The following is a 25,855-nucleotide window of genomic DNA, read 5'->3' as shown; positions in this document are numbered from 1 at the left end:
CTGTTTTGTTCCCTCCTGGCCACTAAGAGGCGCACTTAGTAGCAGAAGAAACGCGGGCGGAAATAATCTAAAAACTGGATTATTCTCCGGAGGAACGGCTTCAATTTCTGGCGGAAGTGGATGCCCCCCCATCAGGTCTTAGAAGCTCAGAAAGAATTCCAAATTTTCTACGTAGTTCTACGGCAGGTATGAACAATTCCCAGTACCATTCCTAGATATTAATATCTAGGAAAACACAGGTATCTCTCGACACTTTTCAGCATTATTTCTCTGAAATGTCTTTCTTTTCTTAGAAGGACCAAGACCCGGAAGTGCTTGTTTTCCCCCCTGCCAGGACCCAGAGGTTAAGTCCCATCAGCCCTCGCGCGCCGTCGTCCCCTCTTTTCCTCGGCGCTGCCTGTGGAGGTGGCAGCCATCTGTTACTCGGTGAGTTTTAATCGTTGGGCATCCGCGTCTCTGCGGTCTTCATCTGGTCTTATCGCTTCGTGGTGAGGAAGCCTGCCCTTCCGAGCACTCGTCTTGGTGGGTTTTGTCCTTGTCGGTTGGCTGGAGCACGTACAGGAACAGAGCGAAGCGGCCCAGCCGATGATGGAGTTCGCTTCCCAGGGCCACTTGCCGACCGACGGAGGCTGCCTGGTGTCTCAGAGTTGCGGACAGCTTGTTTGAGCACTGAGAGTGAATGTCGCCGTTCGGGTGTAGACTGCGGGGGCTTGTGGGGACCGTGGAGCCATCAGAGGGTTCCAGTTTGATGACAGCGGTGTGTTCCCGCGTGTATTTTCCGTTTCCGCTGACCGACCCCCCTCTTCTGCAGTGCTGGTATTGGGGTTGCTGCTGCGGCCAGACCACCAAAACAGAACAGTCGCCTGCTGTGAATCGATTAGTTAACAGAAATGCTGATAGTGGGCCAGGATCTCAGAATATAAAACTGCGTCCTTGTCTGCAAGGAAATAATGTTTCGGGCGGGGGAGCCTTCGTTTGTCGAACACAGTGTTCACGGAGTACCGTGTGGCGAACAAAGAAATAGAGGTAGTGAGGAGAACGAAAGGGGTGCTCCAGTAAGAGATAATGGGGTAACCGGGAAGGCCGGTCCTCGGACGATCTTCAGGTAGAACAGGTTCAAAGGCCTAGAAGCCTTTTATAAGTCCGTCATGGTTTTATAGGTCTGTTAGAGAATTGTCGAGCAACAGCGCTCTGGGACGGAATACAGGTTTGTCTTTACATCTGTCACTGCAAGCGTTCAGTGTGCAGTATTTCCCTTTTACGGGTGAGAAGACAGCTAAGACTTGGGTTCTCGTGGGTATCCCAAGTTCTGCGTAGCTAAAAGGAAATCCAGCCCGGGGTTTGGGACACCGGGTGTGGGATTTGCCCCCATGTGCAAGCTGAGAACTTTGGGGGTCGATTTGCTTTTAGATGAGCTGTTAGCTCGCTATTTTGGCTTTGGAGGGGAGGTGACCCCCGACCTCCCAGGATCGCATCTGGAGAGTGGTTCGTATTCTGCCAGCTTCGGAGACGGGAGGGAAAGCAAGCCTGGCAGAGGTACCCATTCCATTCCCAGTTTGCTCAGTAGCTGGAGATTGGAAGACACTCTGCGACAATGTTCAAGGCCTGAGCAGGGAGGCGTCCTTCTAGGACTCTGACACCCGCCATCTCTGCTTCTTTCTTGAAGGCATCATGGCCGCCCTCAGACCTCTGGTGAAGCCCAAGATCGTTAAAAAGAGGACCAAGAAGTTCATCCGGCACCAGTCAGACCGATATGTCAAAATTAAGGTATGTGTGGTCCGGGGATGGAAGTGTTTGTTGGGGTGGAGAAAGGGGCTCCCGAACGGGATCTTGGATTTCTGGTGTCACCTGGTCAGATTACCTTTGTCACATGAACCAGTCCAGTTAGTGGAAGAGCTCTCTAGAAACCTAGGTCTCCATGAATATGCCTCACTGTCATCCAGTCACTTGATTATAGTATGAATTGGACATTTGGCTGTTTTGAGGTGTCTAGAGGCTTGTATCATTTAGGGTGGCCTGGCGAGGTTATGAGAAGTGGATCGTCCTTATTTTATGATGAGGAAAACTTGTATCCAGTGCTAAAACCCATGCTTTTCACTCTTCCGCTTACTGTATCACAATCTGACGTTCTGTCAGTCCGTAGGCTGTTTTTCCTTTGTTTAGGAGTGTGAATGTGAGTCTATATTCCTGATGGTCAAACGCAGGAGCCCCTATTTTTTTCCCCCTGCTAAGTAAAGATGTAGTGAAGTACTGTAATCCAGTGACAGCTACTGTTTGACAGATTTCCTTTTCATTGGGTCCCCCTTTTTTCCTCCAAAAGGAAGAGCTGTTAGCAAAGGCACTAACCCTCCTGTGTTTATTTCAGCGCAACTGGCGGAAACCCAGAGGCATTGATAATAGGGTGCGCAGAAGATTCAAGGGCCAGATCTTGATGCCCAACATCGGTTACGGGAGCAACAAAAAAACAAAGCACATGCTGCCCAGTGGCTTCCGGAAGTTCCTAGTCCACAACGTCAAGGAGCTTGAAGTGCTGCTGATGTGCAACAAGTGAGTTGGGCCCCACTTCTGGGTTTAGGTGTCAGAAGTCTGCATCTCTGAGCAATTTCGGTAGGGACTTAGAATGCGTTTGGAGTAGTTGTATATTCTCTCCAGAGCTTAAAGAATGCTTGTTGGGGACTTAGAAAGGTGTTCTTTGCTGGAGCAGGGTGAGGGAAGTTGGCCTGAAAAGTATAGAGACCGGAGGCTTGGAAAGAGAAGGACTTGGCCTGACCGTAAAAACACTGCGGTAGCCTTTTGGCAGTTCTTTGCAGAATGTTGGCTTTATTTATGTGGAGGTGGGGGGATATCATGTGTAGCCTCAGACCTAAGGGACACCTTATGCTGTGGCCACAGGTATCTTCCTTCAGAAAGCTATAGGAATAGATGAGTTGCTGCCAAGAGCTCTGTCGTCTGAGGTAGAGAAAAAAGGAGGAAGGCTTTGCAGTCAGGATGGCTTGCCCAAAGTTGTAGAGGTGCAGCAGTGCACGGAGGGTTCACAGCATTACTTTCAGGTATTTTGAGACAGTTAGATACTTTATGAGTTCTGAGAGAGACTTGGTGTGCTTAGGCCAAAATTGGGACAGTGGGATGAGAAAGCATTTAACGTGGGAAGTTGTTTAGATGCTTTGAATTTGGATTGGGAGGGATGGTGGTTTTTGGTTAAGCAGAGGACAGTGTTCTTATGTTCCTATTAAACAGAAGCAGAAAACCTGTTTTCTTCCTAATTAGGATGTGAAGAGGGTGACTAACTGTGACACCTGTGTGTGGATGCTTCCTACAAAGATTTTTTTCTCTGTAGTGATTGTAGACAAAGTAAATAAATGAGACCATTGTTCTCATTGGTTGAGTTTTCCATGTTGGAAATTTAACTAGGTGTTAGAATGCTGGAAATTATCCTTAGAAAATCCTTGGATAAGCCTAGGAATTAAGGGTGCTGCCGAGACCACAGTTAGGATGATGGAGAATTGGTGACAGAAAGAGAAAATGCTTGTGTGGCAAACATGAGGTGCGGGTGTTGCTGGTTGCTAAACAGGGCACTCTCTTAAGTAGCTTGGCAATTTGTGTAAAGAGCTATAGAAATTTTTGGAATCAAAATTTTTGGAATTTTTAGAAATTTTGGAATGGAACTTACACCACAAGTTCCATTTCTGGGTATTTGTCCTTAAATTAAACTGAGAAACAGGGAAACATTGTAAGGCTGATCTTTGCAGGAGTAACTGAACAATTGAAAATGTAATTTAATTTGTGAATTGTGGGAGCACAAGCACTGGGTGGGAATGAGTGTTATACATACGATTCAAAATGATGATCTTGTGTGGAAAATGCCCAGGCAGGGGGAGGTTATTTAAGATGACAGATGTGAAATACATAATGTGGACAAGGACCTGAGGAGTTATTGAGGGGGAGATAAGATTTATTATTGTTAAAAACAAAGATGGAAACATTTCAAAATACAGCTACTTTGAGCTTGAGTGAACTCATTTATAGAAGGTGAAAAAATTTTGAGTTTGCTGGAGTTCTTAAAAAGAGCTATGTATGTCCCCTTGCCTTAGTCACTCCTTACAGTCTTTTTGCTGAAATTTCTCCAAGAGTAGATAGAGTCTTTTTTTCTTTAAGATTTTGATAGAGGTTTTGTTGTTGTTGTTGAAGTAATCTCTATGCCCAGTGTGGGACTTGAACTCAACCCTGAGATGATTCACATATTCTACTGACTAAGCCAACCAGGTGCCCCTAGAATGCCTTTTTCTTGAAGATTTTTACCTATTTTTTAAGTTTGAGAGTAGGAGTTGGGGGGTGAGGGAGAGTTCCAGCAGGCTCCAGCTGACTAAGGGGCTCAAACTGCCACACCATGAGATTATGACCTGAGCCAAAATCAGTACTCAGATGTTTAAGTGACTGAGCCACCTAGCTGCTCCTTAAGATTTCATTTTTAAGCAGTCTCTACCCAGTGTGGGGCTCAGACTCAGAACCCCAAGATCCAAGATCAGTTGCTCCACCTACTAACCCAACCAGGTGCCCCTACAGTATGTTTTCTTTTTTAAAATTTTTTGATGTTTTTATTTCTGAGAGAGAGAGGCAGTGTGAGCAGTGGAGGGTTAGAGAGAGAGGGAGAAACAAAATCCAAAGCAGGCTCCAGGCTCTGAGCTAGCTTTCAGCACCAAGCCTGACGCGGGGTGGAACCCAGGAACCATGAGATCATGACCTGAGCTGAAGTCGGACGCTTAACCGACTGAGCCACCCAGGCACCCCTCCAGTATGTTTTCTTAACCTGCTGTTGATGGCATCATAAATTTGCTTCCTGCTGAAATGTGCCTCTTAGGCCAGTTTGTTACCAACTGGGGCATGGTGCAGCTGTGGGCAGTGAGTCAGTTGGACAGGACCTGGCACCCAGGTACTCAGGAAAGTAAGTGTAGCTACTTGCTGGGCAACCTCAGGTGGCCTTACTTCTGAGTTTGAGTTTGGTCAGCAGCAAACAAGTAAAATGCCAGGAAGCTCCTGGTTTAATCAGACTGTAGGATTTTGCTTTTGGTTACTTGGCAGAGTTTAAAAACTTGATGGGGCTGGAAGGGTAGGGGAGGACCTTTGAACTTGGGAGTCTGGGACTGAGTCATCGTAGCCCTTTCCTTTTCGTTTCTTTTTTTTTTTAATTTATTTTTTAAATATTTTATTTATTTTCTGAGAGAGACAGCATGAGCAGGGGAGGGTCAGAGAGGGAGATACAGACTCTGAAGCAGGCTCCAGGCTCTGAGCTGGCTGTCAGCACAGAGCCCGATGTGGGGCTTGAACCCACCGACCGCGAGATCATCACCTGAACCGAAGTCGGATGCTTAACCGACTGAGCCACCCAGGCGCCCCAGCCCTCTCCCTTTCTAAATATGTGGCTTGGAAATTCATTTCCACTTTAAGGACCATGGTTTGTCTGTAAGGTAGAGGCAATCCATGGTCATAAGGCTGCTTTAAGGATTCAGTGAGGGAACAGGGTGAGTGCTTTTGTCACTTCCTGGGAATACTTTAAGAGCCTTACTGCTGGGACCATGGGTTTTAGGAGAGTTGGGATTTGGGGGCTGTGTGGGCCTTGTTCATGAGCCATTACCAGCGCCCCCTTAACTTTGCTCATGAACTGCTTCTTTTCCAGATCTTACTGTGCAGAGATTGCTCACAATGTCTCCTCCAAGAACCGTAAAGCCATTGTGGAAAGAGCAGCCCAGCTGGCCATCAGAGTCACGAATCCCAATGCCAGGCTGCGCAGCGAAGAAAATGAATAGACAGTTTATGTGCACATATTTGTATTAATAAAACCATAAAACTACCATCTGGCATTTCCCTCCTTGGTTTTACTCTTCTATTTCTTACTCTGACAAGTTGTCATGGATTTTTATTTTTTTCTGGTTAATACTCTGGAATCTTCCATCTGGAAGAGGTTTATAAAGGTATTTTGTTCTTCATAGGGCACAGGCCTCTGGTGCCCAGATCAGCCTTGTCAACTCCATTTGGGGGTGGGGGAGACGTGATCTTCAGACCAAGGTAGACCAGGCATACCTCTGGAGACCACAAGTCAGATAAAGCAAATCCGACGTCCGACGCATTTTCTGGTTTCCCAGTTCATATAAAAGTTAACTATACCATACTGAAATTTATTATGTGTAACAGCATGTCTAAATAATGTGCATATCTTAATTTAAAAATAACTTTATTGCAAAAACTAACCATCTGAGCTTCCTGTGAGTTGTAATCTTTGTTGGTGGAGTGTCTTACCTCGATGTCGATGGCTGCTGACTGATGAGGGTGGTGGTTGCTGAAGACTGGGTGGCTGTGGCAAGTTACTAAAATTAAGACCATGAAGTCTGCTGCTGAGTTCAGAATGATTTCTCTGTAGCATGCAATATCAGCACTTTACCCAGAGAGCTTTCAAAATGAGTCCATCCCCTCAAACCCTGCCACTGCGTTATCAACTGAGTTGATGTAGTAGTTTTCAGTTCTTTTTTGCCATTTCAACAATCTTTTAACAGCACCTTCACCATCTCAGCTCCACCGATAAAGTTTTCTCATGAGATTACAGCAATTCTGTCACGTCTTCAGGCACTAATCATAACATCAAAGATTACAGATCACTAACAAAACAATAACAAAGTGAACTGAGAAAAATATGACCGACATGAAATGAGCATATGGTGTGGATAGACATGGCTCAACGCAGGATTCCCACAAACCTTCAGTTTGTAAATGCTGCTTCTGTAAAGCACGATAAAGTGAGGCGTGCCTGTGTAAAGTCAGGGTACCACTTTCCCAAGAACTGGTAGCAAGTGGCAGTACATAGTCCGGGGATGTGGGATGTAGACTCCAGAACAAGACAAATGTGTGTAGGGTGTTTTTTCCCTACCAACCTGATCAACTGAGCAGAAAGAACTACCCTGGTTATAATTTTCTTGGCACACTAGCCATGAGTTGGTTTAAGTCCCTTAGAAGAAATGTCTTACAGGTAGACTGCCTCCAGTTCAAAACCTAGTCTGAAACATTTGAGTAAATGTTGGTCATTTTCAGGATTTCTTTAAGCTGATAGGAAATAAACTGATGGTGGCACACCTAGTAGAGGAATTGTGCAGAGAAAAAGTAACAAGGGTCTCCTCAATCTGGAACAGCACAGAAAGTTCTTTGGCTTGTCACTTAATATTTCTTCAATCTAAAAACTAGGAACATGTTAACTTTTTCTCTGGACACAGACCAACTGGTTATACCTATATGTGGGGTGGCGTGAGAGGCGGTCTAGTTTCCTTTGTGCTTTCTGGTTTCCCAATCGACTACATAAGCGTTTTGAAATTAGAAAACACACATTAGATCTAATTCTCTATCCCAACTTCCTCCCACTGCAAAAATTCACATTTCTGAATCATCACTACCAATTAGAAAAGGAAGCATTTTGAATTCTAAAAGGGCAAGAAGCTCAGAGAAGTCGCTTGAATTTTTCAGATGCCCAGCCAAAGCACTAATTTTTGGCCTATCAGGTCAAGTGAAGTGAAACACGGGAGAGGTGTGAGTGACCAGTCCGAGACACTGGTGGGAAGGAAGGCCAGCCGGCTGCCTCCTAACCTTTCACAGCTGTGAGCACAAGAGTGTTTCTAAACACCACTTAGTCCTCTGTGAGGCAGGGACTCACAGTTTGAAGGTACAGACTGCCCAGTGTGAAGTCACACATCCATATTTGTGCCAAAGGGCTTGGAAAACGTCCGTGCCCTGTTGCTTTGAATGACTGTCCTGAGTTACAGGGCCCAACTGTTGGCAGCCTTGCAGCTCCTGCTGGGGGCCTCGAGTTGGGGTCCCTGGAGAAGGCACTGTAAGCCCCGACCAGGAGCAGGAGGGCCCGCTAGTGAGATGAAGAAAGGGCAAAAGCAGAGGCCTGTGGCCAGCAGGGGGACAGTGAGGCCTCAGGCTTGGGTAGGCCCCCTTCTCTTGAGTAAGGGCCCACCTGGGGGCTGGGGAAGCACTAGCTGAGCTCCATCGAGTCTGTGCTGGGGGCTGAAGCAGGATCCTTCTGGATGCTTTCAAAGAGGGCAGCAAGTTCGGGGTTGGATCGGATTTGGGAAGAGAAGTCAGCCATGATGGGACATTTCCCTACTTCCGGGATGGTCAGCAGGGCGGCCACGGCCCTCATGGCGGAGCGTTTCAGCTCATCTTGCTTCTCAAATTCCTGCTTCACGGAACCAGCTTTGACCTAAAGTGGGAAGAAACGAGCCATCCTTTATTGAGCCTGGCCTGGCGTCACAGCCTCTGTCACTGGTCTCTGGATTCCTCTCAACCACCTGTATGTAAGCTTTCCCAGCCGTAAATCACAGCACACTCCCCTACTTCCGTCTCCTGTGGTTCCAGCCTCCCAAGATTTCTCCTGCACTTTTTTTTACACTGGTTGGTTTCTCCTGAGGGTGGTCCTTTGTCATTCAAATCAACTTCAAAGCCACCTAGGGGACCTCTGACCAGCCAATCTAAACTGCTCGCTTTTCTTTTCATTACTAAGTTAATTCGATGGGAGCACCTGGGTGGTGGCTCAGTCCCTTAAGCCTATGACTTCATTCAGCTCAGGTCATGATCTCACCTTAGTGAGTTCAAGCCCCAAGTGTCTGTGCTGAGCTTGGAGCCTGCTTCGGATTCTGTCTCCCTCTCTCTATGCCCCTCCCCCACTTGCACTCTGTCTCTCAAAAATAAACATTAAAAAAATAAAGCTTTTGGTTTCCAGAACTTTGTAGGTTTCGGTGGATGAGGGATGGTGGACTTGGATTCAGCAAGTTCTCATCACAGTGCCCAACACATTGTGTCCGCCAGGCAGCCAGGCTGAGCAGCCTTTGCGGGGACCTCAGATCATTTGCCTCCTGGCCGAGTGGAAGGGTGTCCTGATGCTGCAACACCATTTGCAGCTCTACCCTGTCAACTGGGATTTTTCTCCGCGCTGTAAAGCTCCAAGGAAACTAAAGTGACTTGGCCTTTGAAACTGTCACTGCAATGGCCCTGCAGAACCACTGTTTTCTTTGACTTCATACCATGCACCTGTTACAGACTGAACCTTCAAGGGCAGGTTTCTATTAAGAAACTGCCAATTTTATCTGTTTTAGCCACCGAAGATTTCATTTTTTTGGAAAAGGTTTTGCTCTCTCACAACTTGCAAATCACTGTTCTATGGATCTCTCTCCTCTTTCAGTTCCAATCTGAAATACTCTGCCCTTGTTTGGTTAATTCCTACACTTTCAAAACCCAGATTAGTTCTTTTGGTCAACAGGTAGTTACCGGGCACCAGGCTCTGTACCCAACGTTGCGGCTTCCCCCCAGGCCTTCCGCTCGATCCCTCCCCTGGAACCTTTGAGGCACTCCAGCCGAGCAGCAACTCTGCCCTGAATCAATCAACCGATCAATGGTTTCCATGTTTCCAAGAGAATGACTCGGGGTTCCCAGGAGGATGTGGGAGTAGGAACGCACCACGTTCCACGCGGGATGCTGGTGCCTGGCAACAAGGGCCGCCGGCACCCAGGAAATGTTGAACGAACAAAAGAGGTGGGTTTGAATCTCATTCTGAAGAGCCTAAATCAATCCCTGCACCTCTCTGAGTCTCTTTCCCTGTGTGTACAGTGGGGACAATAAGAAGTACTTTACAGGGTGACAACAACAACAAAATGAAGCACTTTATACGCCACCTGTAAATGGAACTGAATAATTTGTAGGTGTGCCCAGGGCTGGGCAGGGCGCTTACCTTGGCGGTGCAGGTGGCCCTGAGTGGCTCAATGAGCCGATCCACCCTCTGTAGAACGGGTGCGGGACACAGGGTAGCCAGTCGTGCAAGCATGATGAAGGTCAGCATCTGCCCCGGAGGAAGGAGACAAAGTTCACAGTGAAATGACCAAAAGGATCAGAGCCCAGGGAAGATCAGAGGCTCTGATACCGACACCAAGAGCTCAGGTCCAAACCCTAGCACTCATTCCCACCAGGGCCCTGCCAGTCACTTCCCCTCTGGGCCTCCGTTTTCTCATCTATAAATGTGAATGACAGGAGGCACCTGGGTGGCTCAGTCCATTGAGAATCCAACTTTAGCTTGTGGTTTGTGAGTTCAAGCCCCACATCAGGCTCTGTGCTGACAGCTCAAGCCTGGAGCCTGTCAATTCTGTCTCCCTCTCTCTGCCCTTCCCCTGCTCACGCTGTCTGCTTCTCTCTCTCAAAAATAAATAAATACTAAAAACAATATGAATGGCAATACCTACTATGCCAACTACACTTGGCTGACCTGAGGAGGCTCAGATAAGAAGGAGCACCAGAGAGGGGGCGATTCTCAAGCTCAGATGCTCACAGGGCCATGCAGATACTGTCCACGAGTGAAGAGGGCCAGACGGCAACTGGGAAGGAGTGAGGAGTTCACACTCCAGAGAGCAGCTCTCAGCTCCAGCCCATTGGGGCTGTGGGAATGTGGCCCAGGGCTCATGCACTGTTTTTGAAAGAAGCTGATTTTTATGTAAAATCTCTCAACTTTTAAATACTGGCACCCACTTTCAAAAAACTGCCACGTGAGCCAACACACCTACAAACCCAGATGCAGCCTGCAGGAGAATAATGGTGACCTTTTTTGAAAATGGTGAGGTTCCTACAAATGACATGCAGCATAACGGATAGTTGTCTGAATTCTACATACCCTACCCGTCCCCCCACAGCCATCCGCTCTGCCCTGATCCCCCCAATAACCCACAGCAAAGGAGGGGGCCAGCAACCAGCACGGCATTCCACAGCACAAGCTGGGCCCCGGACCTCCTCCACTTCCCAGCTGGTGCCCTGGAACTAGCCAGCTCTCTGGCCTCTCCCCTGTGAAGTGGCCATCATAGATCCACTCTCCAGGGCTGGGGTGCAGACTCAGCAAGATAACTCTAGGGGCTCAACAGATGTCATTCCCACCCTCCTCAACACCAAAAGGGGCCTGGACATAGGGGTCCAAATGGTACACGGATGCCCAGGCCCTGTCCTGTGCTCCCTGGAGGCAGGTAAGAGGGCCATGTGGCCACAATGGGTGCAAACGGGAAAGCATGGGGGAAATGCCTGTAAAACCTGGCCTTCATCAATCAACAGCGGGTCTTGGCCATCTCTCACATCAGTGCAGAGGGACCTGGCTCACTCTTCTTCATGCTGCTAGCATTCCAAGACCAGAAGTACCCGGTTTATCGAGTGAGCTTCTGATACGTGGACATTTGGGAAGCTGCCAGCCTTCCCCAACTCTCAGAACAATCTAGAACGTAAAACTCCAAACATGTTTTTAGGAGTCAGTCCAGAGGCTCTGTTCACACAGATGGAACTGCTAGGTCAAAGGTATGTCTGAGAATTCTAAATTCTTCTAGCTACTGCGAAATCATCCTCCAAAGCGCTTGCCCGGTGTAGACTCCCCAAAGGTGTTTGAGAGGTTGACTTTCTTATTGAAAAAAAAACAAAACAATGCAGTTATTTTCACAGGGGTGCCGGGGTGGAGAGTGGGGGACACCCAAGCAGTGGGTCCCCGTGTGCCGCCATCCCCTTGGTACGGGGTGGGTGTGGCCCACCCTACCCGGATATCGTAGTGGTCCTTCAGGCCATCCTCCACGTGGTTCAGGAACTCGCAGATGTCCAGCTGGCCCAGGCAGCTCTCAAGCAGCGAGTACATGCACTCAAAGGCCGCCTTCCGCACGTCCAGCCCGTCGTCCACTGTGTGCTTAAAGGGCCCCATTTCCACCTGCAGGAGGGAAGGGTGACAAGGGTCATGGGATGGGACTCCAGAGGGTAAGGACACCTCCCTTAGCTCCTGCTGCGCAGCCGGCCTGTTCACTTCTGTGTTCTGTCCCCGAATCAGGCCTCCTACTCTCAAGTCTCTTGCCCTTCCTCAGCCTGCATGCCCTTTGATAATAACAGTAACAATAATCATTCCAGTCTACTGAGCAGTTATGATGGGCCGGCCACTGTGCTGCGTGCTTGACAAATGACAGGTCACCCAAGCATCACAGCAGCCCTAGGAAGACGATGTTACGATGAACCCCACTTCACATATGAGGAAACTAAGGCTCAGAGAGGTTAATTAATTTGCCCAAGAACACACAGCTAGTACGTGGCTGAACTAGAATTAAAAACCCAGGTCTCTGAAGCTTTTAACCACCAGGCTCTGTTCTTAATGGTAAGCTCCGTCTCACCCCTCAAGGCCCAGCTTACATGGCCACTCTTCTGGGAACCTTTCCTAACCCCTCTAAACATAGTTACTTCCTCTTCAGCAATGTCAGATGGTTTAGACCTTTTTTTTTTTTTTTTGAGAGAGAGAGAGCATGGGCAGGGGAAGGACAGAGAGCGACGGGGACAGAGGCTCCAAAGTGGGTCTGCACTGACAGCACCAGAGCAGATGCGGGGCTCAAACCCACGAACCGTGATCACGACCTGAGCTGAAGTTGGACGCTTCCCCGACTGACCACCCGGGTGACCCCAGACATTTGTATCCTATTACGTGATGATAGCTGTTAAGCCACTTTTACTCTCTGCCCCTTAAATTCTTGTTACACTAAGTAGGCTCTACCCCAGTAAAACAATCGGCAGAATGGGTATCTCTAGCCTTGGGTGGCCATGAGCTCGCTAGTGGCAGAAACCAGGTCTGGCCCAGCTCTGATCCTGGCACTCGCCACAGTGCTGGCGCTCAACGACCACCTGCTGAATGCTGAGTGATAACAAGAGCCGCCAACACTGCTGAGTGCCAACTGTGTACAGGAGCAGCCCAGAGAAGCTGCAGGTTACAACTTATTGAATCTTCTCAACAACCCTAAGATACAGACACGAGTTATTTTCCTCATTTTGCCCCAGAAGAGAAAGTGAGGCTCAGGGCAGATTAAACTGCCCTAGGTCAGTGTGCCTAGGGTCACACAACCTGGAAGTGGGGAGCAGCTTCTGACCCAGGCCACACGGCCCACGTGCCTGCTCTGAAAAGCCTGACCTGAATCCCGGCCACAGCTCCGCCAGGCAGGCCCTCACTGTCCTTCACCGGCCTTACCTCTCGGATGAGGTCCCTGCGGACCTTTGTCTCCTGGTAGAGGAGGGGCAGAATGTCACCCAGCAGGTCCCGGACCAGTGAGGGCTTGTTGTGCACAGCCGAGTTGAAGAAAGCCAGGGTGGCCCGGCGCACATTCAGGTCTGGATCCTGTAGGCTCTCCATGAACTCTCCTGACGGAAACACGAGAGGGCGTATAAAGGACACTCAGCAGAGACACAAGCCACCTGCGCCCCAACCTCAGCTGCTGGGCAGGCCTGGCCGAACGGGGGCAAACATGTTCTGAGCATCTACTTTCTTTCTTACCACGATGACGAGCCCTCAAAGCCCAGATAAGAATGTGAACTAGAGTCTGGCCGCGGTTCAAATCCAGGTTCCACCATTTCCTAACTAGGGGACCTTGGAGAGCCTAAAGGTCCTTCTCTATAAAATGGGGGTAACACGAGCACCTGGGTGGCTCAGTCGGTTAAGTGTCCAACTTCAGCTCAGGTCATGATCTCACGGTTGGTGGGTTCAAGACCCGCGTCGGGCTCTGTGCTGACAGCTTGCTAAGAGCCTGGAGCCTGCTTTGTGACTTCTGTCTCCCTCTCTCTCTGCCCCTCCCTGGCTCATACTCTGTCTTTCTCTCCCCCTCTCTCAAAAATAAATAAAACATTTTTAAAAAATCAAAATGGGGGTAATGGCAGTACCCATAGCGTAGGACTGTTTTCAAGACTTAAAATGTAGTGATGTGATATCTATCTATCTATCTACCTACCTACCTACCTACCTACCTATCTTTCTATCTTTCTTTCTATCTTATCTATCTAAAATATCTAACAGAAGGCTTGGCACAGAACAAGGATTCTATAAACGTTAACTTGATATTATAACAGATAACGCTCTTGAAGATCAGAGAAGAAGAAACTTACACTTTCACATAGCACTTCTCTGAGTATACCTTTTTGTATAGTTTAGACTTTTAAATAATTGTGTTAATGTTCCATTTGCTCTATAAATAAAATCAAGAATAAGGGGGATCCCTTAAAAAACAAAACACACTACCAACAAAAACCGAGATCCTAACAGTATTTCAAATGATTAACATAAACCACCAGTTTATAAAAGAATGAAACAACTCGCCCAAGTAATTTCCAAAGTATTTTGACTAGTTGCCCTCAGGCTAAAGACACAAGACTTAAAAACAAATACTGACTATTCGCAGAGATAAAAGTTAGCAATTCTCAGTCTACTCTCTGTGTATTCCAGGATTAAGCGAATAAATACCTGGTAGATAGCAGGAACCGGGCTTTTCCCTGTAAGAGAAGGGTATGGAACAGAAGAAGGCTAGAAGGAACCCTGCAGTGCTGGCCTGGACAAGCAGGTAACACATGTATCTGTGTGTCTGTGTACATACAGTCACACAGACACATACTTCCTAGCTGCGTCTGCTAAGAGGGCCCTGAAGCAATGGCACCCCAGTAGCGATGAGCACACCTAGTGTCTAGATCTTGGATTCTAAGTACCATTCTCCACTAAAGAGAATCAGGGCTCCCTGAACAAAGGACTGATTCTAGAGCTGGGGCAGAAAAGGTTCAAAGTGAGTGTAGGACATTTTACTATGCCAAAAAGTAAGGGTATGTTCAAGGGGGATGGAAGCACATCAACAGAACATACGAACCCGCCTGAAGGACTCACAATGGCCACCTCTAAGACAAGCTTTAGAATCAAAATAAATGAAGACAGTAATTAGTTATAATTCACTGAATAAAACAGGAACCCGTGAGTCTCTAAGGATATGAATAAATCAATGAATAAATAAGTGGGGGAGAAGGAAAAGTTCTTCCAGAGAACAGAAAGCAATCTAACGAATACAGAAGGAATGCCGGAATGGAAAGTCACCATTTGGCAACTGTCAGAAGTCACTGAATCAGGAAAGAAACCACAATGGATGCTAAATGTAGCGGGCAGAAATTTGATGAAGTGGATATTTTGACAGACTTAAAAAGACTTATTCATTCCAAAGGAAAAAGTAATTTTAGAGTGGAGAAACCTGGAAGTCTCCACCTTATACAGGTGATCTGAGTTACCATCACCAATCGGGGGGCAAACTGTCATTCTGTGGCTCCCAATGTGATGTGCTGGGAAGAACATAAAGTCTCCTAGCAGAGCAGGATTCAAATCCAGAGCTGGCAACCTCCGGGCCCTTCTACTGTGCCCTCCTGGTTCCGAGACTCCCCATCCTCTGTGAGAACACAGCTGTGGGGAACGCGGCAAGACTGGAGTTCAAGTGTCCTCTCTGAGGCTCTGCTTCCTCAGCTGTAAAACACGACCCTCAAGTAAAGGGCTGTTAGAATGAACTATGGTGAGGTATATCAAAGGGCCTGGCCTTGTATCTGATACACAGTGAGAGCTCAAAAACTGTGGTTCAAACACACACAAGAAACAAACACAGAGGCAGAGGTCCCTGGGCCTGCCAGCCTGGGCGGCTCAGGCAAGATGAGGGAATTCAGAACTTGGGGCAATGTGTGCCCTCTGGGTCAGGGCATGGGGTGAAGTTGCTGTTGATACTGCTGCGGCTTCTGGACACATTCTCCTATTCACAGCGTGGCCACACCTGCTAACCCCAGGTCTCACACCACAGTCCCCTGGCAAGTGTGGATCAGCACCTCCATTTCAAATTTTTTTAATATTATTGGGGCGCCTGGGTGGCTTAGTCGGTTAAGCGCCCGACTTTCGCTTAGGTCATGATCTCGCGGTTCGTGGGTTCGAGCCCCGCGTCGGGCTCTGTGCTGACTGCCAGCTCAGAGCCTGGAGCCTGTTTCAGTCTGTGACTCCCTCTCTCTCTGACCCTCCCCTGCTCACACTGTCTCTCTCTCTCTCTCTCCTAGAAATAAATAAAACATTACAAAATTTTAAAAAAGAAAAAATTTTTTAAATATTATTTTAGAGAGGAGGAGGAAGGGCAGTGGGAGAGACAGAGACGTAAGTAGTACTTAATCCCTACTCAGTGTGGAGCCCGACACGGGGCTTGATCCCACCCCTGTGGGATCATGACCTGAGTCAGACGCTTAACCAGCTGATCCACCCAGGCACCCCAACACCCCCGTTTTAGAGCAAGGGATCAGATAACCTGTCCACGCTCACACAGCCAGAAGGTAGTCGAGCCAGGCTGCCAACCCAGGAGCGGCCGACTTCAGAACCGCTCCACATTCCACCAGGCTGTCCTGCCTGTAGGAGACGGGCCCGGCTCCCGTGTGACCCAGTTACAAGCCTGCAGCCTCAGAGCTATGAATGTCTGCCTTCTCTGGGAAGAACCTAGTCCACAGAGTCCCAAAGAGAGGGCTCGCTCAGAAGGCTGCTTGGGCTCCTCAGCCCAGAAGACTCCTAAGAGGGCATGAGCTGGGAGCCACTCTCCCCAATCCCAGTAGAGCTCCACCCGGCTTGATGCCTGCCGAAGTCCGTGCACATGAGAGGCTGGTGGTTTCTCACTTCTAAGAGCCTGTGTGTACATGGAGCACCTTCCCCCCAGTAAACAATGGGGTCTCTGAATCAACCTTAGAACCTGCAGATAAGAGTTTCCCACCCCCATTTTACAGATGAGGAAACTGAGGCTCATAGGTGAGAAGGGGCATGCGAGGCTCACCCAGCAATTCAGTGGCAGCACAGGGATTTGAACCCAGGCCCTGTGCCCATCATGGGGGTGAGGTAGCCTCCTGGGCCTCAGACTCCCCTTGGCTAAGGTGGAAGAAAAATCAGCCCGGACTCAAAGGCTGGGAGGAGGGGACTGAACGGGGCCAGGGGCAGAGGGCTGGGGCTGCTCACCGATGAAGCTCTTCAGGAGGGGGTCGATGGGATGGGGCTGGTCAGAGATGAGGAACTTGACCGCTGTGATGACCGTGCTCCGTGTGTGTGGCCGACCTGCAGGACAAGAGGCATCAGCTTGGTGAGTGGCAGGGCTGATCCTGGACACTCTGCAAATGATGGGGTCTCTGAATCAACCTTAGAACCTACAGGTAAGGGTTTCTCCGATTTTACAGATGCAGAAACTGAGACACAGGTCGGAAGGAGTGGAAGCTCTCTGCCTCCCTGGGAGACAGAACTGGACCCCTCCCCATTCAAAACACCCATCTTTGGCAAAGTCAACGCCTCTCCCTTGACAGTCTAAAATTCATCCCTCCATTCTCCTGAGGCGGCTGAGGGGAAAACTGCCAGTTCTCAGGTAAGCACACTGCAGGGTGCACACAGGGAACCAAGAACCCACGACAGTGGTCGGTCCACAGTCCAAAGAAAGACCTTTGCTCGGGCCTTAGGGCTGCATTCTACTTTTCAGACACACTGTCCTCAGGATGGTCCTATTGACTAGCAATAAATGGTAATATAAATCAGAATGTTTCATAAGAATTATTATTAATCTCGGTTTTACAGATGAGGAAAAAGACCCAGAGAGGTTAAGTTCACATCTAAGGTCACACAGCAGATCCAGAATTCCACGGCTGATTCTGAGCCCTGGCCGGGCCCTCCTCCTCAGGCCTGCATTCTCCAAGTAGGCGGCACGTGTGCTCCAGGCAAGCTGAAGGCCAAGGGGATTCCAGCAGAACTCAGAACACCCCCAAAGCCTGGGAACGGAGAAGCCACTTAATTTTACTTTACTTTTCTGCTTGCTTTCTGAGTAGAGAGGCTGGAAAAAGGGAAGGGAAAACACCTCCCATTATGGAGAAAGAAAGACCCCAGCAGCTGCTGGCTCCTCCCCTCCCCCAGCACACAAGAGGGACGGTTGGGGGTTGAGGTTGTTTCTGTCGTGTAGCCCTTACACTGGAGACTCAGGACAGTCTGCAGCGGGGTGTGAAAACGGGAAAGAGTTACTGACTTCAGACTTGCAGCTCTTTCCCCTTTCTCTATCCTGACTGGCTCTTGATTCAGGGTGGCTGGTGAAGACACGGACAACAGAACAGCATTAAGTAAATCTGAAATGAGAAATATGAGGGCAAGGAAACACACAGGCAGGGAAGTGAGGGGAAGACTGGAGTGAGGGCAGGGAGGGCCACCTCTGAAGTCTCACGAACTTGCTGGAAGCAGGCCAGGAGTCCGGCTCCACGCTTTCAGGCAGCTGGTGGTAAAAAGGCAATGTGACCGCTTAGCCGGTTCAACAGGACACGTGAGGCAGAGCGAATCACAGCTTGGACGTGGCAGGGCCGCTCCTCCTATCCCAGGACTCTGGCCCCTCAAGCTTCCCTGTGTAGAGCCCTGAGAGCGTAACAGGCAATGTCCTCAATCCGCTCTTCCCCGTCCATGCAGTGGTGCGAGCCACCGAGCTGCTTCTTATTAAACCCAGCAGCCCAGCGAGGGCTCGACTGTGATCATGGGCGTAACAACAGCAGCACTTATTTACTTAGTATTAACTACGCACCATATGCTATACCGAGAACTGCGTTATGTGAATAAATATACCCTCTGACGCTGAGCAGCTCAAGGCCTGGAAACCTTTCATCTTCAGGGGTTTTCACTTACCCAGGAGCCCCACAGCCCCGCCTGGCTGCTTTCTTCCTCCCTGAGCTCTGGAAAGCCCTGACGTGCCCTTACCGGACCATGCAACACCTGTCCCTGGTTTTTGTCAGAGTCTCTCCAAACCTTGGGAATATGGCCCCCGGTCCTACCTAGTCTATACTGACATTTGCTCTTGGCTCAAACAAACCCAAGAGAGCTACACTCCCTGTAGGCCGAGAACTTTAATTGACTTGCGCCGGGAGCAAGAGGCTGCTGTCCACACCAAGGAGTATGAAGGCGGCCTTGTGGAAAGCTAATTTTTTGTAGGGACGTATTGAGGATTCTGTCTCCCCCATCCCAGAGTCCCCCAGGAGGGGCCTGCGCATCTCAGGAAACACTATTTTTAATGGTTCCTCTGCCCTTGCCTTTGCCACACCAACAGTCTTCAGATCTAATCACTGGACTTAGCTCACTGCGAGGGGGCTGCTTGGAGCAAACTGCCCACCTCCGAACTAGACGGCCTTTGCCCCACCTGTGCCCCTACCTGCAGCAAGCTGCTTCCGGAACCGGGGCAGAAAGAATGGAGGGTTCACGAGGACCAGCTTGCCGATGCACTCGGCCACCACCCCCCGGGTGCCCTCCTCGGCGCCCTCACAGCGCTGGAACAGCAGGGTCCAGATGTCCTCGGTGTAGGGCTTCAGGCTGTCGGGCTGGGCGGCCCCCAGGGCCTCCCTGAGCGAGTGCAGCAGCAGGTACTGCCGCCGGGGCTCAGCCTCGATCTGCCCCAGCAGGAAGGGCAAGAAGTCGGGTAGGTTCCCGGCGCCCACGCGGCCCAGCGCATAGGAGGCAGCCGTCCGCACGTCCTCACTGGATGACCCCAAGGCTTCCAGGAGCACTGCCTTCAGCTCCCGCTGGGGGCCTGGCCCGGCCACCTGCCCCACCTCAGCCAGTGACAGGAATGCCAGGACCTTGACCCCTGTGCTCGAGTGGGGTGACCTGGCATCGCAGACCAGGCGGTTGGCCGTGCCCGCCGCCTCCTGGGGACAGGCGGCCGCGAGGGCTGCCACACACCGAGCGAGGGAGTGGAACACCTGCTTGTGCAGGCCTGGCCCGCCATCCGCGGCCTGTCCGTACACAGGCGCCGTAAGCATGCTGATGAGCTCCTCATAGCCCACGCACGGGGGCCGCGTCCCCACCAGCGCTTGCAGGAAGCCTTCAGCAGCCGCCAGCACACTCGACGGCAACAGGGGTGAGCGCAGCAACCGCAGCAGCTCTGAGAGCACGGGGCCGCTGACCTGGGCCAGCGAGGCCGGCTGGGCCTGGGTCACCGAGGCCAGGAAGTCCACAGCCAGCTGAGCCACATGCATGTCGCTCTCACTGACCAGGGCAGGCAGCTCAGCCAGCACGGCCTGCACGGCGCGTGGAGGGAGGCTGGGTCCCTGGCTCTGGGTCAGAGCAGCCAGGGCGGCCAGCGTGGCCAGCCGCAGCGCCCGCTGGCTCTTCCGCAGGAATGAGGCCAGAATGGGCAGAGCCTCGGCCACGATGGGCTGCAGGTCAAGCCGTAACGGGGATGAGGCCATCAGCGTCAGTGCCTTGACGGCAGGCAGCCGGGTGATCTCATTCCGCAGGCGGTCCAGAAGGAGCAGGAGCGATGGCTGTAGGTCATCCCCAAGCCGGTCACCCAGGCAGGCCACAAGGTGGCCCATGCAGGCAATGGCACGCTCCTTCACCTCCTGGTCCAGGTCGGTGGCACGGAGTCGTGCTAGGGTGGCCGCAGATATCTCTCCAACGTACGGCTCGGGGTCCAGTGTCCGAGGCCTGTCCAGGGGCCACAGGGCCCACACCAGCTCCTGGAGCACTAGCAGGGCCTCCGCTGCGATCTTGTAGAAAGGGTCAGCCACGCAGGCCATCACAGGCGGCAGGAGAGTGGGCAGGTGTGAGTGGAAGGCCTCGGCTGGCTCTGTGCCCAGCAGCCCCTGCAGGAAGGCCAGGGCGTCCATCCGGATGGTGGAGGAGCTGGAACGGTCGGCCAGAGAGAAGACGATGCCTGTGGGCAGGGTGCAAAGGTTACGGAGGCCAAGGCGGTCCCTGGGTGTGGGGGTGGAGCACCTGCAGGTGTGGGAGCTGGCCCCCCGCCCCAGGGCTCTTAGGCCGCAGATCCTGAAAGATCAGGGCTTGGCCAGGGCTGAGGGACACAAGGCCAGGAAACCCCTCTGAAATCAGGAAGCAGGGCCTGCGTCCCAGCTTCGTTCTTAGTGCTGACCATGGGGAGCCACAAGAGGCTGCTGAACAGGGAGACCTGTGGGGATTGAGCCTGCGGTCTGGGTTCCAGAAAACCCCAGGATAAGAGATACCTGGGTGTGGTCCGTCCTACCTGCTACCAGCACGGGCATGTGCTCTGCCAGGCTGCCAGGGAGGACGCCTGCCAGCTCGGTGAGGAGGCTGAAGCAGCCCTGGCGGGCCCGGGCGCTCCGGTCCTTGAGCTGCCGCTGCAGGGCCTTGATCACAAGGGGCACCTGTGGGCAGTGTGAAGGTGATCAGTGACCCAGGAAACCAGGGCGTCCCACCCACGACTGGGGGCTTTGCCCCAGCACGTGCCCATGAAGGACCTCCAGTGTGGGAGGACCATTCCATCACTCGCTCCATAGAGTCCCTCTGCAGGAGGTACTATTCCTGAGCTCTCTTTACAGAGAGGCAACAGGCAGAGAAAGAGTAAGTGACTTGCTCAAAGTCACCTGGCCGACTGGCCCTCACTCCTACACTCCATGACGGGGAAGCACTGAGGCCCCTTTCCCTTCCCTGGTGAGATTCTCTCCCCAGATGAGCCCATGTGGTCCCCATGCTTCAGATTCCAGTGAAGCAAAGACTCCCAGATCTCCAACGCAAGACCCTGCGTGCTGACCACCTGTCTGACCTCAACGTGGGCATCCGAGGACCTAGAACATAAGTGTCCGGAACAGAACTCTAGATATTCCCTTCTCCGCCATGTCAAGGAACTGCAGCCCATGTTTTAGAGAGAACCTGAACTCACATAGACCCCTTCCTGTCCCTCACCCTCCATATCCAATCCGACATTGAGACCTGAATACTACCCTCCAGTCTGACCACTCCTCTTCCTCTACCCCCAGCCCAAAGCACCACCCCTTTCACGTGGAAGCTGCAATGGCTGTTGGCCTCTGTTGGTCTCCAACGTATACTCTTCCCCTCCCTGTTACAATCCATTTCCCACACGGCAGCCGGAGTGAGCTCCTTCATATGGGAATGGGGTTTTGTAATTCCCCTCCTGTGGCTTCTAGGCTCTTAGAGTAAAACTGAAACTCCTTCTCAGGGGGCTGGAAGCCCTACTTGTGTGGTCTATCTGCCCCTGCCCTGTGTGGTCCAGGGGCCGGGCCACGCTCCCCGCTATACTCAGCACCTAACACAGGGCCAGACACACAGTGGCTGCTCAGCACGCACATCTGGGGGGCGGACAGACAGTGCAGCCGGTGGAGGAAGGATGGAAGGGTGAGCAGGTGGGAGGGGGAGTCGTGAGTGCCTGAGCAAGGGTGGGAGATGGGAGGAGGCATGCCCACCTGGCCGCGCAGCATCTGGAGGCTGCTGCCTGTTTGGGTGGGCTCCTCCATGGCCTCCAGCCACCCCCTCGGGGGCCGCGTCTGCCGCAGCAGCACAACGTAAGCCCCGAATACGTCAGCCTTGACATTCTCCTCACGTTCCTTGAAGCGGTGGATGAGGGCAGGCGCCAGGGTGCGGTGGAAGTCAGGCAGCAGGTCGGGCCGGGAGCCAATCAAGGCCGCCATGCACTTGGCCGCCGCCCGGCGCACCTTCCAGCTCATGTCATCGTCGTCACTGTACTCGTCCTCACTCTCTGGGGTATGAACAGGACACCAACAGAACCCTGAGCACCGAGCCCGGCCCCACTCAGGCTGTCTCACGGGATGGGGAGGTGACAAGAGAGGGGGCAGGGAGGACGGAGTCAGGACTGTTTCCTCTTACGGTTTTGATTTACACACTATTAGGAATGTTACCTGCCATTTAATGAACACCTACTGCGTGCCAAACACTTCAGATCCACAACCTCATCTGAGCCTCACAACCACCTTGTGAGACAAGGAGTATCCACCCCCCTGCCCCTACAGAGATGTGGAAACGGGGGTGGGGGTGGGGGTACGGCACACCCAAGTTACGTGAGCAGGGATACAGCTGGAGTTAAACCCGGTCCTCCCTTTGCCTCCAGACCGGCCACTGTTTTGCTACGTCAGGGACAAAACTAACTTCCAAGCTGTCAGAGAGGGTTTGAAACAATCCATTTGGGGCACAAAACCCATCCTTTGGTTTCAGAACTGGCTGTGTGATGTTTCACTTATTGGGATTCCAGAAGGGACAGTTGACAGGGCCTCCTCGCTCCCTCCACCTCCAGCCCCAGCCTCCCAAGTCCTGATTCTGGCTTCCAAGCAGGCCTGCTAACAAGGAAAGGCTGTGTTCGCGGGGCTTTCTACTCTCCAAGTACAAAGCTCTTCAAGTACTTCACCACACCTCAGAATGAGGGTGACCTGCGCCTCCATTTTATAGATGACAAGAATAAGTCTCAGAGAGGGTGAGAGACTCTCCTGAAGACACACAGCTAGGAAACAACAGAGCTGAGATTCAGGCCCACCCATCTACCTGGATAGACACACATGAGGCTAAGAAGGGGGCAGTCCTAACTAGGGACACTTAGTGTGTAACAGGCAAGATCCAGTGTGTTCTTTCTATCCATGCCACTCTGCAGATGAGTCAGACTTTCAGAGCACTGACATCTGGAGAAGCTGTAGTGGGCCATGTGGATGGTCCCATGGATGTGTCCTGTCAGCAGTGCAGATGTCCTCGGATGGATCGTTGTCACCTCCATCTTATGCCACCCAGGAAGAAAAATCCATAGCTCCCTGCTACTGACAAGAAAATGCTCAATCTCCCTGGCTTGGCATTCAAGGCCTCAACACGCCTGTCCAATCTCGTCTCCTACCACCTCATCTCATTCCTAGCACCCCATCAGGCCCAACGTCCTTTGCCTCCATCAGAGCCCAACAGGCCCAGGGCCATCAGACTGAGCGACAGGTAGGACCATGGGCACAAAAAGCCACTGCATCCATTCCCCATCCAGGTAGCTCTCTCTCCCCTGCCAGTAGCTACCATTCCACTATTAGAGCTTCACTCTGCTGGGTGAAAGCCTCATCTCTTGGAAACTGTTACTACACAGGTACAAATATGGCAGCAAAGGTGGGGGCTCCAAGCCCCAGTTTTGCCACTTCCTAGCTGTGTTATCTCGGCGAATCTCTTCTCTAAGTCTGGGTTTCCTTGTCTGAGAAATGGGGATAATAATAAACACCTAGTTTCTACAGTTATTGGATGACTATGAAGTGCTAATACGAATACTCAGCACACCAGCAGATGCTCAATAAATGACAGCAATTACTACTATCATTACCTTGATCTGTGCAGAGGGTGGGAGCCTTGGGGAATCAGATTATGGAGGTCAGGGCTAGAGACTGAGGAAGGGTTAAGATCAGGGTGGGGGTGCCAGATGTGGCCTTGTCTTTGGCTGGGGGGGAGGGGGATGTCCCAGGAAAGCTGCACCTGTTTCCACCTTCTAGCCCCAGTGACAAGTTGGCCACCCACCTTGCTCACTGAATTCATTATCTTCTGTCTCCATCTGCTCTTCGTCCTCGTCACTGTCGTAGTTATAGTTGGGGTCATGCTTCATGTACTGGAGGCAGAGGCTGGTCACATTGGGCACATGAGGACCCATCTCCTTGGGGCACCTGTTGGGGTGGGAGTGGGGAGGCTCTGCTGGACAGGCAGGACAGAGTAGGGGGTGGGCCCAGTGGTGAGTCCTGAGATCTTATCGCTTTGAGGCCAGCATCCTGCACCACCCCTTCCCCACCAACTTCCCAAAGAAACCGTGGGCACCACATCTCCTGCACCCACGTGCACCTACTTCCTCAGGAAGGCCTCGAAGGCCTGGAAGCAGGACTCCCGGAGCTCATCGTCATCCAGGTTGCAGAATTCCTCCACCAGGGGCACCAGGCGGTCCAGGTGGGCCCCTAGAGGGCCAGGTGCGTCACTGAGGGCAGGCCAGACCCATCCTCCGGCTCCCTCAGCCCACAGCCCTCAGCTCGTCCCTGCACCTGCAGCCCTGGCCACTGCAAACTCAACTCAGCAGCTTCAGAGTTGAGCAGATGTGGGTTCTAGCCATGTCTCTGCCACCTGTGAGCTATGTGACCTTGGACACAGCACTGCACTTCTCTGACCTTCGTCTACTCATCTTCCCAGTAGGGACAGTGATGCCTACCAGGAGGAGATTTTGTGAAGATTAATGACATGATGCAGATAAAGAGCTCCGCCTAAGTCTTGGCCCAGGGGAGGACTCTGTATTGAAGCTAGCAGTAGCATCTGTTGCTGAAACTATTATTCACATCCTTCTATTTTCCTGCACTAGGTTGTAGCCCTGGGTGGGAAAGAAATGCAGGCATTGCCCTTATGCACCAGGCAAGAGGTGCCCATCTCTTTAAAGGGTTCTGTCCAATCCTTCTCCAGTCCACTCTTCCCATTTTCCTGCTCAACTGACCATGAACCCTAGTCTGACCCTGTGCAGGCCTCCTTCTTGGGTTCCTACTCCCGAAAGTGACCAACGGGTGGCTGTTGTATGAGAGAAGATGTGGACAGAGCATGGACTTCGGTCTCGGTTCCCCGTGTGTGTTCATAAAGTCCCCTGCGGTGAGGGAGTCAGAGGGGAAGGCGGGCTAGACCGTGGCCAACCCTACCCACGCTGCCTTGTTCTAGCCCAGAACTCTGAGGTGCTTGAAAATAAATTCAACCCCGACTGCAGGATTCCATTTCTATAAAGCTAATCTCTGGCGAAAGAAAGCAGATCAATGCTTGCCAGGAGCAGGGCAGAGGTAGGGTAAAACTGCAAAAGGGTACAAAGAAATTTTAGGGGTGGGGGTAATGGAAATGTTCTCCATCTTTACTGCGGCAGTAATTTCACAGCTGTATGCACAGGTCAAAACACACCTAACTGTACACTTTAGGTAGTGCAGTTTACTGTTCGTCCATTATCCCCCAGTAAAAAATTCTAAAAATCCCAACCTAGCTTATGGGTTGTTACTACAGTACATCTGCCAACGCAGGGCGATAGAACATACTGTATTTAAGTTTGATGGCATGATTTATAATTACCCGCCAGACTCAGAACAGGTGGGTAAGGCTCAGAAGCATTTCGAGCTCAGGGCCCACCCACTGCCTCTCAAGCTCCGCCCTCCCCCTTCGAGATGTCCTCCGGGCTCCCTTACCTAGGAG

The 25,855-nt window shown here is 51.3% G+C and overlaps 2 protein-coding genes and 1 non-coding gene across 3 annotated transcripts in view; 2 read left to right on the top strand and 1 right to left on the bottom strand.

Moving 5' to 3' along the window:
• Nucleotides 1-327: 327 nt before the first annotated feature.
• Nucleotides 328-5,849, top strand: RPL32 (ribosomal protein L32). Its single transcript, XM_077751636.1, has 4 exons — nt 328-426; nt 1,667-1,767; nt 2,366-2,547; nt 5,675-5,849. Exons 2-4 carry the CDS (start codon nt 1,672-1,674, stop codon nt 5,802-5,804), a joined length of 408 nt encoding a protein of 135 aa, XP_077607762.1. The 5' UTR covers nt 328-426; nt 1,667-1,671; the 3' UTR covers nt 5,805-5,849.
• Nucleotides 1,458-1,597, top strand: LOC144221194 (small nucleolar RNA SNORA7). The gene has a single exon (XR_013331980.1). It is a non-coding gene; the product is annotated as a small nucleolar RNA SNORA7 (small nucleolar RNA).
• A 363-nt stretch (nt 5,850-6,212) lies between the features above and the next one.
• CAND2 (cullin associated and neddylation dissociated 2 (putative)) overlaps nt 6,213-25,855 on the bottom strand; it is a 32,038-nt gene continuing 12,395 nt past the window's right edge. Inside the window, exons 6-16 of the mRNA XM_077751634.1 lie at nt 25,436-25,466; nt 24,495-24,600; nt 24,176-24,318; nt 22,093-22,385; nt 20,895-21,036; nt 19,065-20,567; nt 16,859-16,954; nt 13,058-13,227; nt 11,600-11,764; nt 9,773-9,880; nt 6,213-8,248 (exon numbers count right to left, since the gene is read on the bottom strand). Of these exons, the coding sequence (XP_077607760.1) occupies nt 8,021-8,248; nt 9,773-9,880; nt 11,600-11,764; nt 13,058-13,227; nt 16,859-16,954; nt 19,065-20,567; nt 20,895-21,036; nt 22,093-22,385; nt 24,176-24,318; nt 24,495-24,600; nt 25,436-25,466 (2,985 nt within the window). The 3' untranslated portion in view covers nt 6,213-8,020. The remainder of the gene's footprint in view (nt 8,249-9,772; nt 9,881-11,599; nt 11,765-13,057; nt 13,228-16,858; nt 16,955-19,064; nt 20,568-20,894; nt 21,037-22,092; nt 22,386-24,175; nt 24,319-24,494; nt 24,601-25,435; nt 25,467-25,855) is intronic.

Source organism: Crocuta crocuta, unplaced genomic scaffold, assembly GCF_008692635.1.
Source record: "Crocuta crocuta isolate KB4526 unplaced genomic scaffold, BGI_CrCroc_1.0 scaffold69-1, whole genome shotgun sequence".
Lineage (NCBI taxonomy): Eukaryota > Metazoa > Chordata > Mammalia > Carnivora > Hyaenidae > Crocuta > Crocuta crocuta.
The sequence above is the reverse complement of the archived record's forward strand: the minus strand, read 5'-3'. Positions and strand labels throughout refer to the sequence as shown.

Coding starts and splice junctions, on each gene's coding strand:
- RPL32 (XM_077751636.1), top strand. CDS start 1,672: ATGGCCGCCCTCAGACCTCTGGTGAAGCCCAAGATCGTTAAAAAGAGG. Junction 1,768..2,365: donor ACCGATATGTCAAAATTAAG/GTATGTGTGGTC, acceptor TGTTTATTTCAG/CGCAACTGGCGGAAACCCAG. Junction 2,548..5,674: donor GTGCTGCTGATGTGCAACAA/GTGAGTTGGGCC, acceptor CTTCTTTTCCAG/ATCTTACTGTGCAGAGATTG.